At 47.1% G+C, this 22,083-nt stretch overlaps 1 protein-coding gene across 1 annotated transcript in view; it reads left to right on the top strand.

The window, feature by feature from the left end:
* The window catches only part of CABLES1 (Cdk5 and Abl enzyme substrate 1), a 132,008-nt gene that overhangs the window by 42,404 nt on the left and 67,521 nt on the right, over nucleotides 1-22,083 (top strand). Inside the window, exons 2-3 of the mRNA XM_021673892.2 lie at nucleotides 15,215-15,286; nucleotides 21,756-21,848. Of these exons, the coding sequence (XP_021529567.2) occupies nucleotides 15,215-15,286; nucleotides 21,756-21,848 (165 nt within the window). The remainder of the gene's footprint in view (nucleotides 1-15,214; nucleotides 15,287-21,755; nucleotides 21,849-22,083) is intronic.

Genomic DNA, 22,083 nt, shown 5'->3' with positions numbered 1-22,083 from the left:
AAGAGGGGAAATGGACACTTATACACACATTGCATCTGATTTTAAAAGGTCCACAGATCCCTAAGAGGTCCAGAAATCCCAGTTTAGGGGTCTTGCTCTAAAGAATGACACCATTAGCTGGGCACGGTGGCTCACGCCTGTAATCCCAGCACTTTGGGAGGCCAAGCCAGGTGAATCACAAGGTCACAAGGTCAGGAGTTCGAGACCAGCCTAGCCAACAGAGTGAAACCCCGTCTCTACTAAAAATACAAAAATTAGCTGGGCATGGTGGTATGTGCCTGTAGTTCTAGCTACTTAGGAGGCTGAGGCAGGAGAATCGCTTGAACCCAGGACGCGGAGGTTGTGGTGAGCTGAGATGGCACCTCTACACTCCAACCTGGGTGAAAGAGCCAAGACTCCATCTCAAAAAAAAAAAAAAATGACACCATTAAACACGCTTAGGAAAGTCAATAGTAGTTAATTGCATTTATTTTAGCCTGTCACTTTCTGAAAACGTTGGTTGAAAACAGTGTCTCCCCTATCCTCCCTAGTTGTAAAGAATATATTGTTTTCCACAGTAAGCAAAGCTTTGGTATAAAGGGTGCATTCAGACCTCTGACATAGACTTTTTTGAAGAGTCTAGTAGCAGTGGAATCCACATTACATCCAAGTGAATATTCACATGGCTTTAGGCACAGCTCTCACGCTGCAAACCCACTTTGGAAACCCTTTCTGAACTGCCTGGTAATTAGAACTGTGGTGGCTAATAAGGTATACGGTGAGGCAGATGCACTAATAATATATTTTCAAAAGGCTCCAAGCGAGCTGTTAAAAGATTAAACTACCTCTGCCAAGGCTGAGGGAAGCACCCTGGATTTTGGGGTATTGTCTTCCCTCTTGGATGACCGAAGTGCTCGTGAGTTCTCCTGAAAACTGGATTAGCCTTTTTAAAAGGGACCAATTTGCAAGGATGTCTTACACCAAAAGTTAGGGAGATGGGAGGCTGTGGAAATGGAAGTCTCAGAGCTCCAAACAGCACCTTGATGTGTACAGTAAGGAGGTTTCCTTTTTGCCCTGTAGAGATGGAGACAGAGGGTGGATGAAGTGTGGCTGTCAGCAGGTGCTGGGTGAGCACGGCACTGGGGCAGTGTTCTGATGGCTGTCTGGAGAAGGAGCATAGCGCAGCCTGTGCCGGGGCATCTGTCAGTGTGCTGAGCGGGCGCTGCTCTGAGACGGTTTGCCCAGGTCTCTGCCTTCAAGCCTAAACTGGTGCCTGCTGCACACAGACACCTACGGGACCTCTGTAACCCACATTTGAAAGGAAGGGAAGTGGCTCTGAAATGGCAGCATCTGGTCCCCAATCCTTGCTCTCCCACCCACTTAGCTCTGCCCTGGGCATGTCTTTGAACCTCTCCAAAGCTTCAGTAAAAGGAAGTTGAACCAGATCCATAGTTTTTAAATTGTATTATCTGGAGCTCTAAGGATCTCAGCAAGGGCTTTAGGAGGTCTAAAAACAGTTCTAATCTGTTTTATATTTCAGGATTTGGTTATTATTGTATATTTTTTCCCAACATATGCTTTTCTACATATGTAAACTTTATATATCATATAAATATTTTAACAGCTTTACTAAGATGTAATTTGCATACCATCCATTTAAAGTTACTATTCTGGCCGAGCGCAGTGGCTCATGCCTGTAATCCCAGCATTCTGGGAGGTTGAGGTGGGTGGATCGCTTGAGCTCAGGAGTTCGAGACCAGCCTAGGCAACATGGCAAAACCTGTCTTTACAGAAAATACAAAAATCAGCTGGGTATGATGATGTATGCCTGTAGTCCCAGCTATTTGGGAGGCTGAGGTAGGAGGATCGCCTGAGCCCAGGAGGCAGAGGTTGCAGTGAGCTAAGATTGCATCACTGCACCAGCCTGGGTAATAGAGCGAGATTCTGTCTCAAAAAACAAAAACAAAAAATAAAGTTACTATTCAGTGGTTTTTAGTACATTCACAAACTTGTGCAATTGTCACTACTATCTAATTTTAGAACATTTTCATCACCCCCAAAAAGAAACCTCCTGGTTATTAGCAGCCCCTCCCCATTCCTCCCTCTCTTGAATCCCAGCTTCTGGCAGCCACGAATCTGCTTTCTGTCTGCGTAGACTTGCCTACTCTGGACATTTCATATCAATAGAATCATACATGGTGTGGTCTTAGGTAACTGGCTCCTTTGGCTTAATGTAGTGTTTTCAAGGTTCATGTTGTAGCGTGTATCAGTACTTCATTCCTTCTCATGGCTGAATGCTGCATTTCATTCCTCCATCACATTTGGGTTTTCACATTTTTGACTGTTGCGAATGATGCTGCTGTGATTATTGTATGTCTTTGTGTGGATATATCTTTTCATTTCTCTTCAATTATATTTAGGAGTGGCAGTGTTGGTCATATGGGGTGACTTTGTGTTTAACATTTTGAGATATAATTTGTATGTGTATATATGTTATACCATATATATTAAAGTTGTTGTTTTTTTTCTCTTTTTTTGAGACAGAGTCCAGCTCTGTCACCAGGCCGGAGTGCAGCAGCGATTCTCCTGCATCAGCCTCCTGAGTAGCTGGGATTACAGGCACACATTGCTACGCCTAGCTAATTTTTGTATTTTTAGTAGAGATGGGGTTCCACTTTGTTGGCCAGATGGTCTCGATCTCCTTACCTCGTGATCCACCTACCTTGGCCTCCCAAAGTGCTGGGATTATAGGCGTGAGCCACCACACCTGGCCTTAAAGTGTTTTTTAAACTGCAGTAAAATAAATGCGATAGCATTCTATAGCAAAGCCTGACATACTGGTGACCTATGCACTAATTAACTAATTAACTATGCATTAATTAACTCATGCTGCCAGACTAAGTTGATTTTGTGCAGTGAAGCTTCACCTGCCACATGTACTAAATTGAATTGCGTCTTGAGATCTTTAAAAATGGTTACCATAGGCACCTACTTATCTCTTTCAGTGGTGATTATATCCCTAAAGTACAACCAAGACCAAAAGAAATCAATTAGATTCTGAGATTGGCCTTAGACTAGAAATGTCACCCAGAGCACTTCAGTGTTCTAAATGATTTCTAAGGTCTGGCTTTCGTTTTTGCCTCATTCCTAGGCTTCTGCTGGTTTGCCAGAGGTCTTGGAGAAAAAATGGTAAAATTACTCTCTGGAGCCTTTTTTTTTTTTTTTTTTTTGCATTGGATCTTACTTTGTCACCTAGGCTGGAGTGCAGTGGTGCTAATACAGCCCGCCGCAGCCTCTACCTCCTGGGATCAAGCGATCCTCCTGCATGCGCCACCACACCAAGTTAATTTCATAGTTTTTGTGGAAATGGGGTTTTGCCATGTTGCCCAGGGTGGTCTCAAACTCCTGTGCTCAAGCCATCTGCCCACCTTGGCTTCCCAAAGTGTCAGATTACAGGCATGAGCCACTGTTCCTGGTTCCCTGGAGCTTTTAAGATTATACCCTTGTTCCTCCTGAGCCAACTCTAGCTGTGGAGTTGTTCCTGCTATGTTTAAGAATTTATTGAGCACCTACTGTGTACCAGGTAATATGCTAATCATTGAAGAGGTTTCAAAGAAAGGACATAGTTATTTGTCCTCAAGGTACCTGCAGTCAGGTTGGAGATAAATAAATGTAAAATAAAAGAATAAAGTCAACCGGTCTACAAGTATTTAGATATAAATATTTGGTGGCTCACACCTGTAATCTCAGCACTTTGGGAGGCCGAGGCAGGCAGATCACGAGGTCAGGAGTTCGAGACTAGCCTGGCATGAAACCCTGTCTCTACTAAAAATACAAAAATTTAGCTTGGCATGGTGGCACATGCCTGTAGTCCTAGCTACTCAGGAGGCTGGAGCAGGAGAATTGCTTTAACCCAGCAGGCGGAGGTTGCAGTGAGCCGAGGTTGCACCACTGCACTCCAGCCTGGGCAACTGAGCAAGACTCCATCTCAAAAAAAAAAAAATGTCAGGGACAGCGTCACAGAGCAGGTGGAGGAAGGTAGGATTTGGGTGGATGAAGGTGAGACAGATTCTGAATTTTCTTTTCAACTAAGCTTTGGCCACATTTGGGCATTCCTTACGCCAGTGGCCCCCATCCTTTTTGGCACCAGGGACTTTTTTCCTGGAAGACAATTTTTCCATGGACTGGAGGTGGAGGTGCGGTTTTGGGATGAAACTGTTCCACCTCAGATCTTTGGGCATTAAATTCTTATAAGGATCAGGCAACCTAGATCCCTTGAGTGTGCAGTTCACAATAGGCTTGGCGCTCCAATGGGAATCTCATGCCTCGCCGATCTCACAGGAGGCAGAGCTCAGGCAGTAATGCTCGCTTGCCCACCGCTCGCCTCCTGCTGTGCAGCCCCGTTTCTAACAGGCCAGAGACCCCAGTACTGGTCCCTGACCTGGGGCTTGGAGACTCCTGCCTTACGCCATAAATCCTTTATTTGGAGGCCACCGATTTAGCTGTACCCAGTCCCCATTCAGCTTCCAGTGAAGGGAATAAATGTGAGTAGCCAAGGAGAAGCAGGCATTTTTTCCAGCAGGCTTCCAGAAAGGAATCTGAGGTTAATTGGGATAGACAAGGAAGAGGCATCAGTCTTTGTTTCCATAAACTGCTATTGAGTGTGGGCCACAGTTAACCTGAAAATCTCCTAGAAAATAAAGATTCACAAAGCCCCATCAATCCAAATTTCCCGTAGATAATTGCATGCAGTCTCTGAGCTGTCAAAATCCACTCCTGCTGAAGCCCTTCAGAACAGAGAAAGGTCACGCTGGACACCAAGGGAGAGACTCCGGGGAGCGTTTTGCTGGCGTCCTCCCTAGGAGGGCAGCCCCCTGAAGATTCCGGTAAACACCAGCTTGGATGTGAGGAGCCCGCCTGAGCCCCTGCTGGTTCCAGTAAAGCTAGCTCGCTTCTCTCCTGACTATGGAGGGAGGGAGAGGAGTGCCCCTCCAGCAGGGTTTGGGTCTCCCCCACCTTCTTCAGACCTGCAGAGGTAGGCACAGAGGGTCCTCGTCTTGTGTTCGAAGGAAATATAAATGCATATCTGACTTAGAAAGTCTTCAGCAGATGCTGGGTGCAGTGGCTTATGCCTGTAATCCCAGCACTTTGGGAGGCCAAGGTGGGTGGATCACGAGGTCAGGAGTTCAAGACCAGCCTGGCCAGCATGGTGATACCCCGACTCTACTAAAAATACACACACAAAAAAAGAAATTAGCCACGCATGGTGGTGCACACCTGTAGTCCCAGCTACTCGGGAGGCTGAGGCAGGATAATCACTTGAAACCAGCGGGCGGAGGTTGCAGTGAGTTGAGATCACGCCATTGCACTCCAGCCTGGGTGACAGAGCGAGACTCCATCCCAAAAAAAAAAAAGTCTTCAGATAAAGGTATTCTTCCAAAGCACCAGTGAGCCCTCAGAGAAAGGTCACGCTGACTAGGGAAGAAGAGAGAGGGCTCCAGCGCAGGCCGTTGTCAGGCTCGAGGCTTTTAAGAGAAGGCCCAGTCAGACCAAGTCTCAGAAATGGGTTCCGCTCAGCCTCTGTCTAAAGATGTCACTCAAGCCCACTGTGTCACACCCTTGCTCCCCCCTGTAAGCCCTGCAGGTGTTCCTGGTCCTGCACCTCCTGTGTGCAGATATGAGACTGAAAGGCTGTATGTGTGAGCACACGTGTACACACACACACACACACGCACGCAGGCTTGTTCATTGTGCTGTGATGCCAGCCCCAGCCCCGCCTGTCTGTGCGTAGTCAGCTTGTCCACTTGGCTGTTGGGGTCTCTGTCCGGGTCCTCCTGGAGCCAAGCCTGGCCATCTGATTGCGAGCCTGTCTGTCTCCTGGCTCCTGCTGGGCTCTTTTCCTGGGGCTGGACTTTGCTGGAAGGAATTCTTCCTATGCCTCCCTGAGGTCCCTGTTCTATCATGTCCTGTTGGGCTCTGGGAAGGTGCATGTAGGAAGCCCCTTAGACCCCCTGCCACGGCCTGCTCACTCCCTCTGTGAGAGATACTCTCTTCTCCCTCCCAGTTAAAATCTTGGCTCTCTGTGGCTCCCCTTGGCTCCCCTGTGCATTCCACACCTGGTTTGGCCTCCAGGAGTGGACACACTCCACAATGTCCTTGAACACAGGCCCAGGTGCTGCACTCCCAGCCACCCTCCTTGCCCAGCTCAGGGAAGCCCTGGGCAGAGAACACCTGGATTTGATTCTTTGGCACCCATTCAGAACATAGGTGAGTTGGCCCCAAACTTCTTGGACTTGTATTAGAGGCATGGGGCTCATCTCTGTCTAGGATGAAGCTAACCCTTTTATTTCTAGTGGTTTTCTCTTTCCAATATCTCCTTCCCACCCTCATCCTGTCCTGGATGGGCCTCCACTTGTCTTTCCCACCTGCTCTCCTCCATGGGTATCCAGTGTGTTCTGTAGCAAGATCAAAGCTGTTTATCTCGTCAGCCACACAAAACCCTATTGGATCCTGGTTTGTTTTTTTTTTTCAACCAATACCCGGTGCCTGCTTCTCCTGGTTCTGCCCTTCTTCATATTCCATTGTGTGCCCCTCCAGCTGCAGGGCAGGGCCCCTCCTTCTGGGACGAGGCCAAGTGTGAATTAGAATGCAGCACTGCCACTGAGCCAGCAGCCCTGGGCTGGCCGCTTGATGTCCTGATACCCTAAGGATGTCCGGGGAGACTGGGCAGGTACCTTCATGGCGGCCAGGTGTGCTGTGTATGCTGCTGTGTTCTGACCTACCATCTAGACCTTTTGTCAAAAGTTTGAACTTGTTCCCAGGGGGAGTCCTAGATCTTCAAGCTGGGGACTGACATGAGGGAAAGGGTGTTTTTCAAGATTAGCAGGGCAGCGGTAGGCAGGGCAGACTGTAGGGGTCTTTGGGGATGAATTTTTGGCCAGCTATTAGATCCTGGCAACAGGTCTTGTCTGCTCTAAATAGCCCCACACACTAAGATAACCTCACACCTTGGTTTTCCAGGATTTGGCAAGTCTGATGAGAGCCCTTGAAACAAAAGTAAACTCGGGCAAGCCAAGCGCCTTTTGTATTCTCTGTAAACATTTAGAGAGTCACTTTCTTGACCCGCCTATGAAAATGTAGAAACAGATCTTATTTGAACAAGCTGATTGGCAACTCTGGTGTATTGATTTTAATTTAATTTTTGCCTCATTCATCAGCTGGAGACTTTAAAACATAGCCAGATTCAAAACCAGTTTCTTGGCCGGTGCAGTGGCTCATGCCAGTAATTCCAGCACTTTGAGAGGCCGAGGCAGGCAGATCACTTGAGGCCAGGAGTTCAAGACCAGCCTGGCCAACATGGTGGAACCCTGTCTCTACTAAAAATACAAGAATTAGCTGGGTGTGGTGGCGGGTGCTTGTAGTCTCGTTACTTGGGAGGCTGAGGCAGAAGAATTGCTCAAACCCAGGAGGCGGAGGTTGCAGTGAGCCGAGATTGCGTCACTGCACTCCAGCCTGGGCAACAGAGATTCCGTCTAAAAAAAAATTTTTAAAAGATAGTTTCTTAGCATTTTGTCTAATTCTTATAAATCTAGCCATCCCTCCTTTTCTTAGATAATCCTATCTTCCTTCCTTTACCAAAAAGATCCCTGTGATCCCCCCAGGGATTTTGAATTTCTTTGGTCTGTATTCTGGGTATGGATCTGGCTTTCAGCATGTTAGTTGAGGCTGGGGGAGGAGGTTTTCCTTCCAAGCCAGCTGTGTGCCCTGTGCTCAGAGGTATGGATGGCATCCGGCTGACCAGTTCAGACCAGATGCCCCTCAGGTCACCCCAGCCTGGTGACCTGACCTGGCCAGTATGCCACTGTAATGTCAGATTCCGTGGCTCTCGTCTTGGACTTTCTCCACGGTCTAACAAGCAGCTGCTGCCAGGTGAGCAGTAGGGGCCGTGCTTACTTTCATCAGCACTTTTGCTGCTGGACAAAGCTTTAGGTCCCTGGAAAACAAAACTAAGCATGTGTCTAATGAATGCATCCTCAGGCTGAAGCTAAGGCCGTTTTGCTTTAAGGCTCTGTGTATCTTCTGTTAAGAGGTAGCAGCTGAGTTTTTTTTCTTCATCTGTGAACACATGTGTACTAGGGTGAAACAGTTTGTTTTCTACGTGAGCACAGCCTGATTGGACTTCTGCTAAAGGAGCATCTGGAATCTGGGCATTAAAGTTTGCCAGCTCATGAACAATGTTATCATCACTTATTTGATGAATGTGAGGAGCAGTCTGATGGCGCTGTGGCAGTCAACAGCTTAAGATGCTGCTAGGGAAATGAAGGCAATAACAGCAGAGTGATGGAGGGGCATTTTCCTAGTGTCTGAAAACCGGCATTTCCCAAATGATATACAGATGATAGTACAATTCTTGGGTTTATTTGTTTACTTATTTATTTTTAGAGACAGGGTCTCACTCTGTCACCCAGACTAGAGTACAGTAATGCGATCATAACTCATTGCAACCTCGATCTCCTGGGTTCAAGTGTGCCTCAGCCTCCTGAGTAGCTTGGACTACAGGTGCATGCCACCAAGCCCAGATGACTTTAGTTCTTGGGTTTATGCGTAATTCTTCACTTTAGGGCTCCTTTAAGTAGTAGGCTTCCATAAACAATCAGTCACAAATTACAGATTTGTACCCTACTTTTTAGGACCCCCTTTTCTGCATGAACTGAACACCATTTCCAGAGCAAAAGATTATGTCTATGCTGGGGAGATAGGGGAGTAAAAGGAGCAGGGGATGGAGGCTTCTGCCCAGAAAGTCGGAGATCCTATAACATTTCGCAAAGGGAGTTTCTAGCTGCCTCAAAGGCCAGCCCTGCTTTCTAGGCTAATGTGCCCCAAGCCTTTTCTTGCTGGGTCCTGATTGGGCCCCTTGAGGCTTGGTGACTAAGTGGTAAAGGAGTCTAGGACATGTAAGTTCCCAGAGTCTGTAAGCTTGAAGTGGGATGTCTTGCTGTCCAGCCCTGACTTCTTCCCCATAAGGGAATTTGGAAGCTGAGGAGGATTTCTGGACTCTGCTGACCAGACTGGGAATGCATGTATTAAAGAGAGAGGCCCTAGGCCAGGCATGGTGGCTTGTGCCTATAATCCCAACGTTTTGGGAGGCTGAGGCAGGTGGATCACCTGAGGTCAGGAGTTCAAGACCAGCCTGGCCAACATGGTGAAACCCCATCGCTACTAAAAATACAAAAAAATTTAGCTGAGCATGGTGGTATGCTCCTATAGTCCCAGCTACTTGGGAGGCTGAGGCAGGAGAATTGCTTGAACCCAGGACACGGAGGTTGCAGTGAGCTGAGATCGCGCCATTGCACTCCAGCCTGGGCAAGAAGAGTGAAGTTCCATTTAAAAAAAAAAAAAAAAGGCCCACTAATAATTGAGTATAGAAAAGCATTGAATGGAAGGTCAGGTGCTCTCTGGGAAAAGTCCAGGAATACTCACCTGCCTGGTAAGGGATGTTTGTTCCTGTATTCAGCCAGCCATGATTGAGTACCTGCTATTGGCCAAGCATAGGCCCTTCCTAGGGACACACAGGCTGTGACAGCATAGCCCCTCCCAAGCAGCTCACTTCTAGGGTACCTCCATTTTGTTTGGGAGAGGAAGGTTGGTTAGTGGGAGAAAGATCTAAGTACCACAGCAAATAATGACAGGCTTTTGGGTGTCTTGTGACTATGTTAATAAGTTATTTTTATGCTTGGGTTTTTTTTTGGTCATAATAACTGTCTGGACAGATGTGAAGTAATCATGACCTCAGCTCCTCCATCACCTGTGTAATTGAGGTATCCAAGCCACTCTCACCTCTTCCACACCTGTGAAGAGGCAGCTGTGCCATCCATGGCCCAGCTTGCAGCCAGGAAGCGAGTTCACCCATGGGGAGCACTAGAGGAAATTAAGAGGAGTCTTAATTTCTCTTATTAAAGAGAATTTAAATTATTAAAAATAATAACCTGTTTTTATTTCAGGAAATTAAGCACTAGAGCATTAAGGAAATTGCCTTTTTTGTGAGTAGAGAGCTGGTTGGCCCAGGTGTTTGCCCAGGTCATTTTCTGCTCTCAGAGCTCAGGTTTTGCTCCCAGAGAACACAGAACTGGTTCTTTACACCCATGTAACATGCACATATTATACATATCAGCCACCTGTTTATACTTGAAAGCCTTTTGGTCTCTTGCGGGCCTCCGTGCTCCAGGCTAACTAGCTCTCTTTCCTTTTGCTTGTTGAAGCTTAAACGGTCCTCATTCAAGGATAAAGGAGACCACTACTTATTTGGGGGGTGGTTATGAACATTTCCATCCCGAGTTTGCTGATGCAGGAAAGTAAGGTAAATAAGTGGAATGTTAGGAGAAGGTTCTCACCCACCTTTGGCCTAGTGCAGAACGCTGGAGCTGTTTGAACGGGACGCAACTGTCCTGCTCACTGGAATCCCCCGGAGCGTCTAAAACCCCCTTTATCCAGCCACACCCAGACCAGGAAATCAGCATCTCAAGGTGGGCTCAGGCTTCGGTGATTTTGTTGTTCCCTGGGGATTCTGATGTTTGGACGGCGTTGAGATTGATCTACCCTACTTTCTCATTTCATGCTGGAAGCCGACTGAGGCCAAGGGTCACCTTCCATGTGGTGGGCTGGTCCTAACTCTTGGGCCAGAGCTTTCCCCTGGATGCCCACTGCCTCACATTGTCCTCCTGGCTGAGCTGCTGCGCCGGGTGACTGCATGGGAGATTGGCTTTGACCAGCTTGCCCCACCAGACCCAAGATGACCCTGCCGCAGCCTCACCAGTCAGCAGGGACAGCAGCAAAGCCCTCACCTGTCTCCAGTGCTTTCTTCAGGGCATTCTGCTTACCGGGCTCAGGAGAGAGGAGCCCTCCTCCAATAGAGCTGAGGAAGGTACCTGGACCACACACAGCCCCACTTTACCCCTCGCTCTCTGGGGTCCGCAGAGTTGCTGCAGACCAGGACGATGACAGAGCTTTAGTGAGGAGGGCCTTCGGGATGGTCAGGCCTCTGGCCCCACATCCCCTCATCAGTTTGGATGGTTGGCCTCTGTTCCTGGCCTGGAAATAGGTCCAATGACCCTTTCATGCATAAAACGGACTTTAGAAATGGTGGCCCTTGGGTCTGCCTCTCCTGGTCCTTTGTCCCTCCAGCCACGGTTCTTTTGTGTGCTTTTTTCCCCCTCTCTTCCCCCAGCGACCTTTCCTTAAGCTTTCAGCGGAAATGGACTTATTCTAACAGTACCCCTGTGACCAGCCCCGCGTCCCAGGAGTATACAGTAATTTGCACCCACAGACAAACCGTTATCCCTTCATGATGAGTGGATTAATTGCACCCACAGACAAACTGTTATCCCTTCATGATGAGTGGATTAAATATTCAGATGTGCAGTCATGATGTCGTGGATGATGATTTCCTTGCTCAGCACTCCAAGGATATTGTAAAACAGGTATGGGTGCTTTTGGGACACTGCGTTACTCATGAGCATTAAGCATGAACTACATTGGCCTCCAAAGTGTGGCCAGTGTGGAAGGATCTAACTTGTAACTGTCAGACAAGTCGGGGAGCCCTAAGTGTACATTCAGTCTGGAGGCTAGACATAGACACTTCCATCTGATGATGTCAGTGCATAATACTTTTGCTTTGAGCCCTGCCAGTGTCTTACTGCATGTCTGCTTGGTCGGTAAGGTAGCCTGCTATTTTTGTCCAAGGCTAAGTATTCTTTGTCAGTCATTAAATTATGCAAAGACCTCTGCTTGTTAACTGTATAATGGTGAGTTTGCATAGTAATGGACTGAGTTTGTGAGGGAAATTGCAGAGTGAAAAGTGGCTGGTTAAGATTGGCCACCTGCCCTGAGACTTTGTTTATTGCAGGCTTTCTGGGGATAGGAGGTGAGGGAGAAGGCACTACTGCATGTCTGGGAGGGTCCGGCAAGGTGGCGTGGGCGGAGATGAGCGCTGCCGAGAGACACTACCAGTTCACGGGCAACCCTTGAGGCAGGGAACAGGTCCTCATCTTAGGCTGGAAGGGCAGGCATCCTTTGCTGTTTGGTGGTACCGCAGGATGGTTTCTTTAAAGTGACTGGTGGTAGTTCTAAGTTCTCATTTCTGTCTCAGAATATACTGGTTGGTTACATTCACAAAGAAGGGAAGTACATCTGCTGAAGTTAAAGGAACAGGTGGGCATTTGGGCTGTGGATTTTTTCTCCTTTAAGGAATCCTGATCAGAAGTGCCCATGTGTATGCTGTGTACCTGCAGATGTATATGTGTATGTGTGTGTGTGTGTGTGTGTGTGTGTGTGTGTGTGTCTGTCTGTCTGTCTGTCTGAGTTTGGACTGCTATAACAAAGTACCAAAGATTGGATGACTTACAAACAATAGAAATGTATTTTCTCTGTTGGGCCTGGTGGCTCACACCTATAATCCCAGCATTTTGGGAGGCCACGGCAGGTGGATCACTTGAGACCAGCAGTTTGAGACCAGCAGTTTGAGACCAGCCTGGCCAACAAGGCAAAACCCTGTCTCTACTAAAAATACAAAAATTAGCCAAGCATGATGGCACACACCTGTAGTCCCAGCTACTCCAGGAGTCTGAGACACAAGAATTGCTTGAGCCTGGGAGGCAGAGGTTGCAGTGAACCAAGATCATGCCACTGCACTCTATCCTGGGAGACAGAGCAAGAGTCTGTCTCAAAAAAAAAAAAAAAAAAAAACACCAGAAATGTATTTTCTCACAGGTCTAAAGGCTAGAAGATCATGATCTGGGTGTGAGCATGGTTGAGGTCAGATGAGGGCTTTTCCAGTTACAGATGACCAACTTCTGTTGTCCTCGCATGGCAGAAAGGGAGCTAGAGAGCTCTCTGGGGTCCCCTTTACAAGGGCACTAATCCCATTCATGAGGGCCCCACGCTTATGACAAATCACTTCCCATGGACCCCACCTCCTCATACCATCACAGTGGGGGTTGTGATTTCAACACGTGAATTTTGAGGGGACACAGACATTTAATCTGTAATATGTGTGTGAATTCACACCTGTTCAGCGCCTGAAGGGAATTATCAAATGTGTGCTGGCTTTAAAAAAAACATTATAACTGTAAGAAAGGTATATTCTCATTTGGTTATCTTCTTGTTTCTGGTGCAGGAAGAGCTGGCTAGGACTTTTTGAGTTGTGTGCTTTTGTGGATGGGCCTGATTGGGTTGTGTGCTTCTGTGGATGGGCCTGATTTGTTCATGCTCACTGCAACCTCTGCCTCCTGGGTTCAAACAATTCTCCTGCCTCAGCCTCCCGAGTAGTTGGGATTATAGGCATGCACCAACACACCTGGCTAATTTTGTATTTTCCGTAGAGATGGGGTTCACCATGTTGGCTCAGCTGATCTCGAGCTCCTGACCTCAGGTGGTCTGCCAGCCTCTGCTTCCCAAAGTGCTGGGATTACTGGCGTGAGCCACTGTTTCTGGCTGGATTAAGGAGCTTTCTCAGGTCCCAAAATCTTTGGAACCCAAGATTGCAGTTTGAGTGGCTGACCCTACCCCCTAGGCATTCTCCTGTGTAGAATTACATCACCCTTTGAATGGGTAGCATAGGGTTTCTGCTGCTGAGATCTGCAATGAGCAGACGTGAGTGCCCCAGTCCAACCTGCGATTCACTCAGCACCTGGAGAGAGGCTAGGCCCGCTGCTCACCTGCCTGCTTTCCTAGGATTAACTGGGATTTCAGAGGTGGTGGCCTCAACCCATGGCACAGACACTTCAGAGCTCCAGCTGCAGGTGCTGTCACAGGGGTGTAGGTGAGCTCCGTCCCCTGAGTTTCAGTGTTGCACGGAAGGTCCTATCTACTCATAAATTGGCTACCTGTAAACTCGGCTCCTCACTCTGCACCACTCTCGGTAAGACCCGTGTCTCCTCCACAGCTCTGGCTGACCCCTGGGAATCTGGCAATATTATAGAAATGGAAATTCACTGTTAGTTAATTGCAGAGTGAAACCGCAGCTCCTGTAGAAAGTCTGGTATGTCATAAAGACAGAGGGAGATGTGTGCTTGGTTCACACGAGTGAGGAGCTGAGAGTGTTCTCCTGTTTTACAGCTGGAGAAGAGGCAAGGAGGCTGTATGGTGAGGATTTTTCTTTTAAAGGGTTTGAGTATCAAAAAAATTAAGAAAGCTGGAAAATTGATGAAGCTGTTGAATAATTTGCTACAAAAATGACCTTTCTGATTGTCTTATAAAAGCAAAAACAAGCCAAAGGTATCAGAGCAGTTGGTCAGAAAAAGTACACACAGAATTAAAAGCATCATTCTTTGTTCTTTGGGGCAAATTAGAACATGGTTATGACCGCATGTTCTTAGGCTGTATTTTGCCAAATGTAATAAAAAATAGACTTATCTTCATATTTTTAGTTCTGTTTTAAGGAACAACCCAGTCAAACTTTTCCTATCCACCCCCTCTCCACCAAATCATTTACTATCAAATGATGGTCTTTGTTCAAGTTGATTTATTTAAAGTTGCCACCACCCTACCCTGCTCCTTGTACCTGATATTCTTAGTTAACTAGGACCTGTTTTTATTTCAGCCTGACAAAAGAAACTGGTAGATTGAGGAGGTTTTAGCAGGTGGTTTGCAATTCCTTAGCAGCCCGGAAGACTTAATGTTTTGCATAATCATGCCACATATTTATTCTCTCTACCCGCATGAGGAATTCTCCCAAAGGAATAATTTCTTTCTTGTTTCTAGTTGCTTTTAAAATCGTGGCCATCCAAGGAGCATAACCTTTTTATTGCATCCTAATGATTTTGAAGTTGTTTTTAATAGGGTGTTAGATTTAATATTTATCGGTTATCAGGTTCAAATCGGGATACTTAACAGTATTAGCTAATGCTTTAGAAAAGCTGCACACAGCGCCAGAGTTATTCTATATTATTACAAGAGGCCCCTTGTCTCTCTGTGTGTGTGTGTGTGTGTCCTTGGGGGAAATGGCAGCATCAAAAGGATCAGTCACTTCCTTAATCACCACAAAGAGGCCCTCTAACCAGGGAGAATGCTCAGAATCCAGCCAGCAAGATGGGCCTGGCATGCAGGGTGTGAACGTGGCAGCCTCTTAGAGACAGCTTTTATCTGATCTTTTTTTAAATGGCAATTTTAGATTTACAGAAATGTCTGATCAGTTCTGCAACGCAGTTTTAACTCCCAGATTTTTTCCTTCTCTCTGCAGACGGCGCCTCATCTCTCAGAGATCTTCCTTAGAAACCCTGGAAGATATTGAGGAGAACGCCCCTCTCCGGAGGTAAGTTTTCTGTTTCATTTATGTATATGTAAACAGTACACAGTGATATCCAGAGATTGATTTTGGTTTTTTCAGTTCTTGATCTATAGAATTAAATTTAAAAATAACCATCTGAATCCCAGGGACTATGGGACATCTCCTAGTGTCCAACCCACCTCTGAGGACCATTAGACCAAGACAACATTAAATCCAAGTACAAATTGGAATAGCCTAGTTTGCATGGAGATTTGGGTGTTTTTCTTTCCATGACTCCTCTTCATTTTGTAAACTGCTGCTTAATGGAAGAAGAGCCCGGCTTTGTCCCGGCTTGTCCCGCAGGTGCAGTCACACGGTAGGTGCAGTCACACGGTAGGTGCAGTCCTGGACTTCATTCTCAGCAGGAGGGGCAACCAGAATTCCTCAGGAGGTGACCACAATGTCGCTGCCTGGCTAGTTGCTGGGAAGCCCAATTAGGATAGTTGTGAGTGCTCTCTGGGGTCTGAAAGTTTCTGTTTCTTTCTCCCTCGGGATTAGAAAAGTGCTTGCAAACTGTCTTTTTGGGTGACAGCAATTGCTAAGCTGTGCTGTGCTGTGCTAGTGACTGGCAGGTTCCCCTCCTCTAACCTAGCCAGGCCCTTGTGGAGGAGAGCGCACTCAGGTACTGCACCTGCTTCCATCCTCACTGCAGCCCTAAGCTGTGTGGGGCAGCGTGTGGTAGTGAGCCAGGAAGATGGGGTGCAGGGGCTTCCCAGGGACCGCAGGGCAGGCGGCAGCAGGGAGGGCCTTGGGAGCACGTGAGCTCCTGTGGACTTGCATCAGCTCCTCCTTGAACCCGCATCTGCACCCTGCGAGCCTTGGCCAGGCCAGGACTTGGGAGTGCCTTGCTCCTCCCTCTGAGTCTGGCAGGGTGCTGCGGTGGGGGAGATCCTTACCCTGGAGCTGGCTCCTTCTCTACCTGGAGCTTCACTCCCAGGCCAGAACTCATGTCCATGGGCTTGGCCTGCACTAAGAGTGGAGGACAGAGTGAGCACAGACAGCCTGGGGTCAGATGGGAGGTGTCCGGCAACTGTGAATTTTGTCACTGACATCCTCTTAAAGAGAAAGTCAGGCCCAAACAGTCCGATCTCCACTTTTGGAGTCTTTTTCAAAGTGTGGGTAACCTCTAGGAGCCCCTTAGGATGTGTGGTATGTGGCTGTATGGCAAACGTGGTCTGGGCACAAGTGTTACTCTGTGAGGAGCAGTGAAGTGGGGAGAAGCCCATTTGCCTGCAGGAGTCAGACAGAAAGCTACATTGAAAGTCAAATGAGGGAGCTGGCCTTGGTCCACAAATTCAGTGAACGTGGAGGAGAGGTGTTTGCAGGCGCACTGAGTGGCTTTGGTGTCAGAGTGAGTAACGTCGCCATCTGACCAAGGTTCTCTCTCACTCCTGCCACAAACGGGAAAATCCATGAATAATGTTGAGAATCCCCTGGAGTTTCAAGAGGCTGCTAGAAGCCATGTCCTTGGAATAGCGTGGTCACCATGAGCCGAAGGAAACCAGGAGACTCAGGGTATAGGCTATGAAGCACTCTTCCCTCTTCAGGACTTCCCAGGCGGGGCTGTCGAGCTTCGGGATGCGCTGTCCTTGAGTCTCGAGGTGGCGAGGACAGGCCGGAGGAGGACCTGGGCGGGCTCTGTGTTCCTGGTTGGTGCGCTGTCACCCTGTGCCCTTGTTGGAATCCACCCAGACTGGTCCTCAGCCTTGTGGTAGCACAAATGAGTGCAGTAAAAGTGCTTGTCAGCCTCAACTGTGACTTCCACCAGCTCTCACAGAATACTGCACTGAACCTCAGATCTTGTGACTATAAAATTTTAAGAATAAGTCAGAAATCAAGAGAGTTTTAGAAATCAAGGTCAGTGTTTATTCCATGAAGGGACCTTTTTTTGTTTGGTTTTGTTTTTAGACGGAGTCTTACTCTGTCACCTAGGCTAGAGTGCAGTGACACAATCTTGGCTCACTGCAACTTCCGCCTCCCCAGTTCAAGCGATTCTCCTGCCTCAGTCTCCTGAGTAGCTGGGATTATAGGCACACACCACTACGCCCAGCTAATTTCATATTTAGTAAAGACAGGGTTTCATCATGTTGGTCAGGCTGGTCTCAAACTCCTGACCTCGTCATCCGCCTGCCTCAGCCTCCCGAAGTGCTGGGATTATAGGCACTGCTCCTGGCCCCTTTTTTTAATTTAAAAAACATCCTCAGCTGGGTGCAGTGGCTCACATCTATAATCCTAGCACTTGGGGAAGTGGAGGTTGGAGGATCACTTAATCCAGGAGTTAAAGACCAGCCTGGGCATGGTAGCGAGACACCCATTTCTACAATAAATCAGCACATAAATACACAAATAAGGTTCTTATATTGGCTGGACACAGTGGCTCACACCTGTAATCCCAGCACTTTGAGAGGTTGAGACAGAGTGGTCGCTTGAGGTTAGGAGTTTGAGATCATCCTGGGCAATGTAGTGAGATCCCATCTCCACAAAAGAAATTAACCAGGCACATGGATGTACACCTGTAGTTCCAGCTACTCAGGAGCCTGAGGCAAGAGGATCGCTTGATCCCACGAGTTCGAGACTCAAGTGAGCTATGCTCAACACTGAACTCTAGCCTGAAGTTTCTTAAAAAAGAAAACTTTAAAAAAAAGAGAGAACTTGGACCCGGCACAGTGGCTCATGCCTGTAATCCCAGCACTTTGGGAGGCTGAGGAGGGCAGATCAAGAGGTCAGGAGTTCGAGACCAGCCTTACCAACATGGTGAAACCCTGTCTCTACTAAAAATACAAAAATTAGCTGGGCATGTGGCACGTGCCTGTAATCCCAGCTACTCAGGAGGCTGAGGCAGGAGAATCGTTTGAACCTGGGAGGCAGAAGTTGCAGTGAGCCGAGATTGTGCCACTGCATTCCAGCTTGGGCAACAGAATGAGACTCCGTCTCAAAAAAAAAAAAAAAGAACTTAAATAAATGTAACTGTTCTCATTTTTACTTAGAAATTCACTTGTTCCTGGGAGTTATATTTGCATAGTGTAGAAGAAGGGACATTAGTTTTGGAGTCTGGGAACATGAGTTCTTGGCCTGACTCTAAGTGGGTATGTAGCATTGGAAATTCACTTAGTGTCTCTGGGGCCTCAGTTTTCCCATCTATAAAATGGGAAGGCCAATTGGCTGATCCCTGAAGCCTTGTCTGGTCTGTGAAATGATAACACCAATAATGATGCTGAAGTATTTTGGGAACTGTGGGGGTGGAAGGCTATTAGCCCAGCTTGCTTTTAAGCTTAGCAGAAGAACAAATGGCTCCAAGGCATCTATTAGACCTTTTGCATAATTGAGTATATCCTGTAATCAGTGCTAACAAGAAAGAGCTAATCTTTCATAAAATTAGTTTTTAATTTAATTCTATGCTAATTTAATTTTGCATCACTTAAAATGTATGTTTTTAAATGGATGTTTACATGCTGTTGCTTTGAAATTAGTTCATTCTTTGCTTAACCTGCTGCAGCCTGAGCACCTGGTATCCCAGTTCCTTGGCAATTGTTGCCAACACCACAAGTCTCTTAAAGCATTTCTTAGGTTCCCTGGTGATTTGGTTGAATGCTTAAAAGAGAAAAAAAAAAAAGCAAGACAACAAACAACTTGCTGAATGAAGAGCTAAATTAGTAAGGTGTATGTGCAGTTAGAATTGGGTGCTGATATGGAAATAAAAGATCTTTGTTAAGTTACCATTTTAAAAGTCTTACTTTTCTCTAGCATCATGGTTTGTTAGTGGGTTTCCTGTATCTACCTGGAGCTCCAAGAACTGAGCACGCGTCATGAGAGGACTTGGACTGAGGAATTTTGCACCTGCCTGGTGGTTACCTAATGTCCAAAAATAAAGAGTTAAGCCATGTCTACTGGTATCAAGAAAAACCTCTATTTGTTTGTAGCAAATGTGGCCAGCATCAGCACCTGCCCTGGTTTTCCAGTCTGTCTGGGTGGATGGATGCGGGTGGCCACAGCTGTTAAAGTGATCACAGCCCTGCTTTCTTCCTTTGCTGGCACAGACAGCCACCTGTGGCCCTTTTGTGGATTTCTACTTCCAGCAGAAGACCAAAGAATCTGGGGCCCCTCTTTCTGCAGGGAGCAGCTCAGGCCGTCCCTCCTCTGTGCTGGCATCGGTCCCAGCTTCCTGCAGCTGGGAGGTGGGAGGAAGGCGCCAGAGTTTGCTGAGGTGGCAGGATCTGCGAGCTGCCTGAACCCGTGCGCTGTCTAGCTCTTGGCCTGCTGCCCTCAGATTGGCTAGCCCAGGAAGCTCTGCTCCTGGGAAAGGAAGCCGGGGGAAGGGTATGAGGGTGCTTCCAGAAACCACTTTATGCTTTCAGGGATTCTCCTCTTAACAGTAACTCCATGTTTCAAGAACCTTCTTTATGTGTGTGTGAGACAGGTGGGAACTTTTGAGCGGCCCTCAGATTCGAGCAGTCATTCTGGAGGAAGAAATGAGGCTGCTTGGGGTTCTGGATCTGCTCCCAGAACGCAAAAGGCAGAGTGAGGCTCTATCTCCTTGAACCTTGAGCCAATTAAATCTGGGTTTAGTGGGCCAGGCACAGTGGCTCATGCCTATAATCCTAGCACTTTGGGAGGCTGAGGTGGGAGGATTGCTTGAGCCCAGGAGTTTGAGGCTGCAGTGAGCTCTGGAGGTACCACTGCATTCCAGCCTGGGCAATAGAGCAAGACCTGGCCTTTATTTAAAAAAAAAAAAAAAAAAAAAAAATCTGGGTTTGGAGGCCTGGAGTTGGGAGGGGGAGTGTCAGTGCCATCCCGACTTTACCCTTCCTGAAGGCCACAGGAGGCATCTACTAAATGTCCTCAAGCAGGGCTCTACAAACCTTTAAAAGGACCTCCTTTTTTTTTTTTTTTTTAAACAGAGTTTTACTCTGTCGCCCAGGCTGGAGTGCTGTGCTGCAATCTTGGCTCACTGCGACCTCTGCCTCCTGAGTTCAAGCGATTCTCCTGTCTCAGCCTCCCGATAAACTGAGATTACAAGCACCTGCCACCATGCCAGGCTAATTTTTGTATTTTTAGTAGAGACGGGATTTTACCATGTTGGCCAGGCTGGTCTCGAACTCCTGACTTCAATTGATGTGCCCACCTCGGCCTCCCAAAGTGCTGCAATTACAGGTGTGAGCGACCACGCCTGGCCCAGAATCTTTCTATAGAATCAAGAATCAGGTCACAGGTACCCACGTCCCATGGCAGGAGCTGACTCCTCTGACCCAGGTCAGAAAGGTTTTTGGTAGCGAAACCCAAAATCGAAAAGTCACAGCCCCTTTTGTCTAGAATAAACATGACACTCTTGTTTGTTGAACATTTTGCTTTTCTGTCATTGTGATTGTGGTTTTGTAACTTAGAATTTGCCGGGTGAAAACACTACAGACAAATAAGATCTCCTTGGCCTGTGGTCTGTTCTGCCAGTGCTGTAGTACAGGCAAATGTTGAATACTCCAGCAAACTCAAAATAAAAAAAAACTTGAATCCAAGCCATTTTAGTTCAACAAATGTTTATTTAAAATTTACCTTAAAAAAAAAAAAAAAAAAAAAAACAGCAACTAGCCGGGTCTCTGAATTTTCATTCAGTGTAAATTTGTGACTGCCCAGGCATAGCAGGTCAAGTTGAAACTTGAGGCAGCTGTCCAGTAATTCATGCCAAAATCTTGTTATAGAAGAACAGTGATTCAGGCTTGTTTTCGAACTGAATTTTCCAGTGTTTCCTTACTCCCTTTAAATCCTTTAAATGTACAGTTTTGGTTCCCTTTACCTGTGTTGATATGAGCAGATTCCTTTTTTTTTTTTTTTTGAGATAGTGTCTCTCTCCCATTGCGCAGGCTATAGGGCAGTGATAAATCTCAGCTCACTGCAACTTCCACCTCCCAGGTTCAAGTGATTCTCTTTTCTCAGCCTCCCGAGTAGCTGGATTACAGGAATATACAACACCACGCCTGGCTAATTCTTGTATTTTTAGTAGAGACGAGGTTTCGCCATGTTGGCCAGGCTGGTCTCGAACTCCTGACCTCAGGTGATCCACCCGCCTCGGCCTCCCAAAGTGCTAGGGTTACAGGCATAAGCCACTGTGCCTGGCCTGGGAGGATTCTTTTTAAGATAACAATAAAGAATAATGTCTTTGGAACCTGCGTAGGTTTTTTTTTTTTTTTTTTTTTTAATGCAGGGGACAATAGTCTTGATTTGCTGGCTTTTTAGAGACCCATATAAAATAATATCAGTATTATCAAGGAAGTTGTCTGTCATTGGGTTTTTTTTTTAAGCTTCCTTGCTTCCAGCCACATTGTTTTCATTATCCCCGAAGACTTCTGCCTGCTCTGGGGTGACTCAAGCCATTTGTCTGGTCCTTCCTGTCTTTGTGTGGAGATGTCTCATCTGTCCAGTAGGCAACTGACTGTGTTTTTGAAATGACTTTATTTTTCAGATGTCGAACTCTCTCAGGTTCGCCCAGACCAAAGAATTTTAAGAAGATCCATTTTATCAAGAACATGCGGCAACACGATACCAGGAATGGCAGGTACTACACTCACACAAAAGCCGCCGCCAGCGCCAGTGGGTGGGGACAGGGACGAGAGGAGGGGACAGCTTTAGTGGCCAAAACTCAGCAAAGCCAAGCCCACACTTCTAAGATGGGCGGGATCTCATGGAACCTTCCCCGACAGTTTCCACACCACTCACACCAGAATCACCAAAAGGAAATCTGTCGAGAATAATGCATGCTCCCTAAGGCGAAGTGAGATGTTTAGATCAGA

This window comes from Aotus nancymaae, unplaced genomic scaffold, assembly GCF_030222135.1.
Source record: "Aotus nancymaae isolate 86718 unplaced genomic scaffold, 86718_ANA_hifiasm-v0.15.2.pri h1tg000020l, whole genome shotgun sequence".
NCBI lineage: Eukaryota > Metazoa > Chordata > Mammalia > Primates > Aotidae > Aotus > Aotus nancymaae.
Note: the sequence above shows the minus strand (reverse complement) of the source record. Positions and strands in the feature narration are given on the sequence as shown.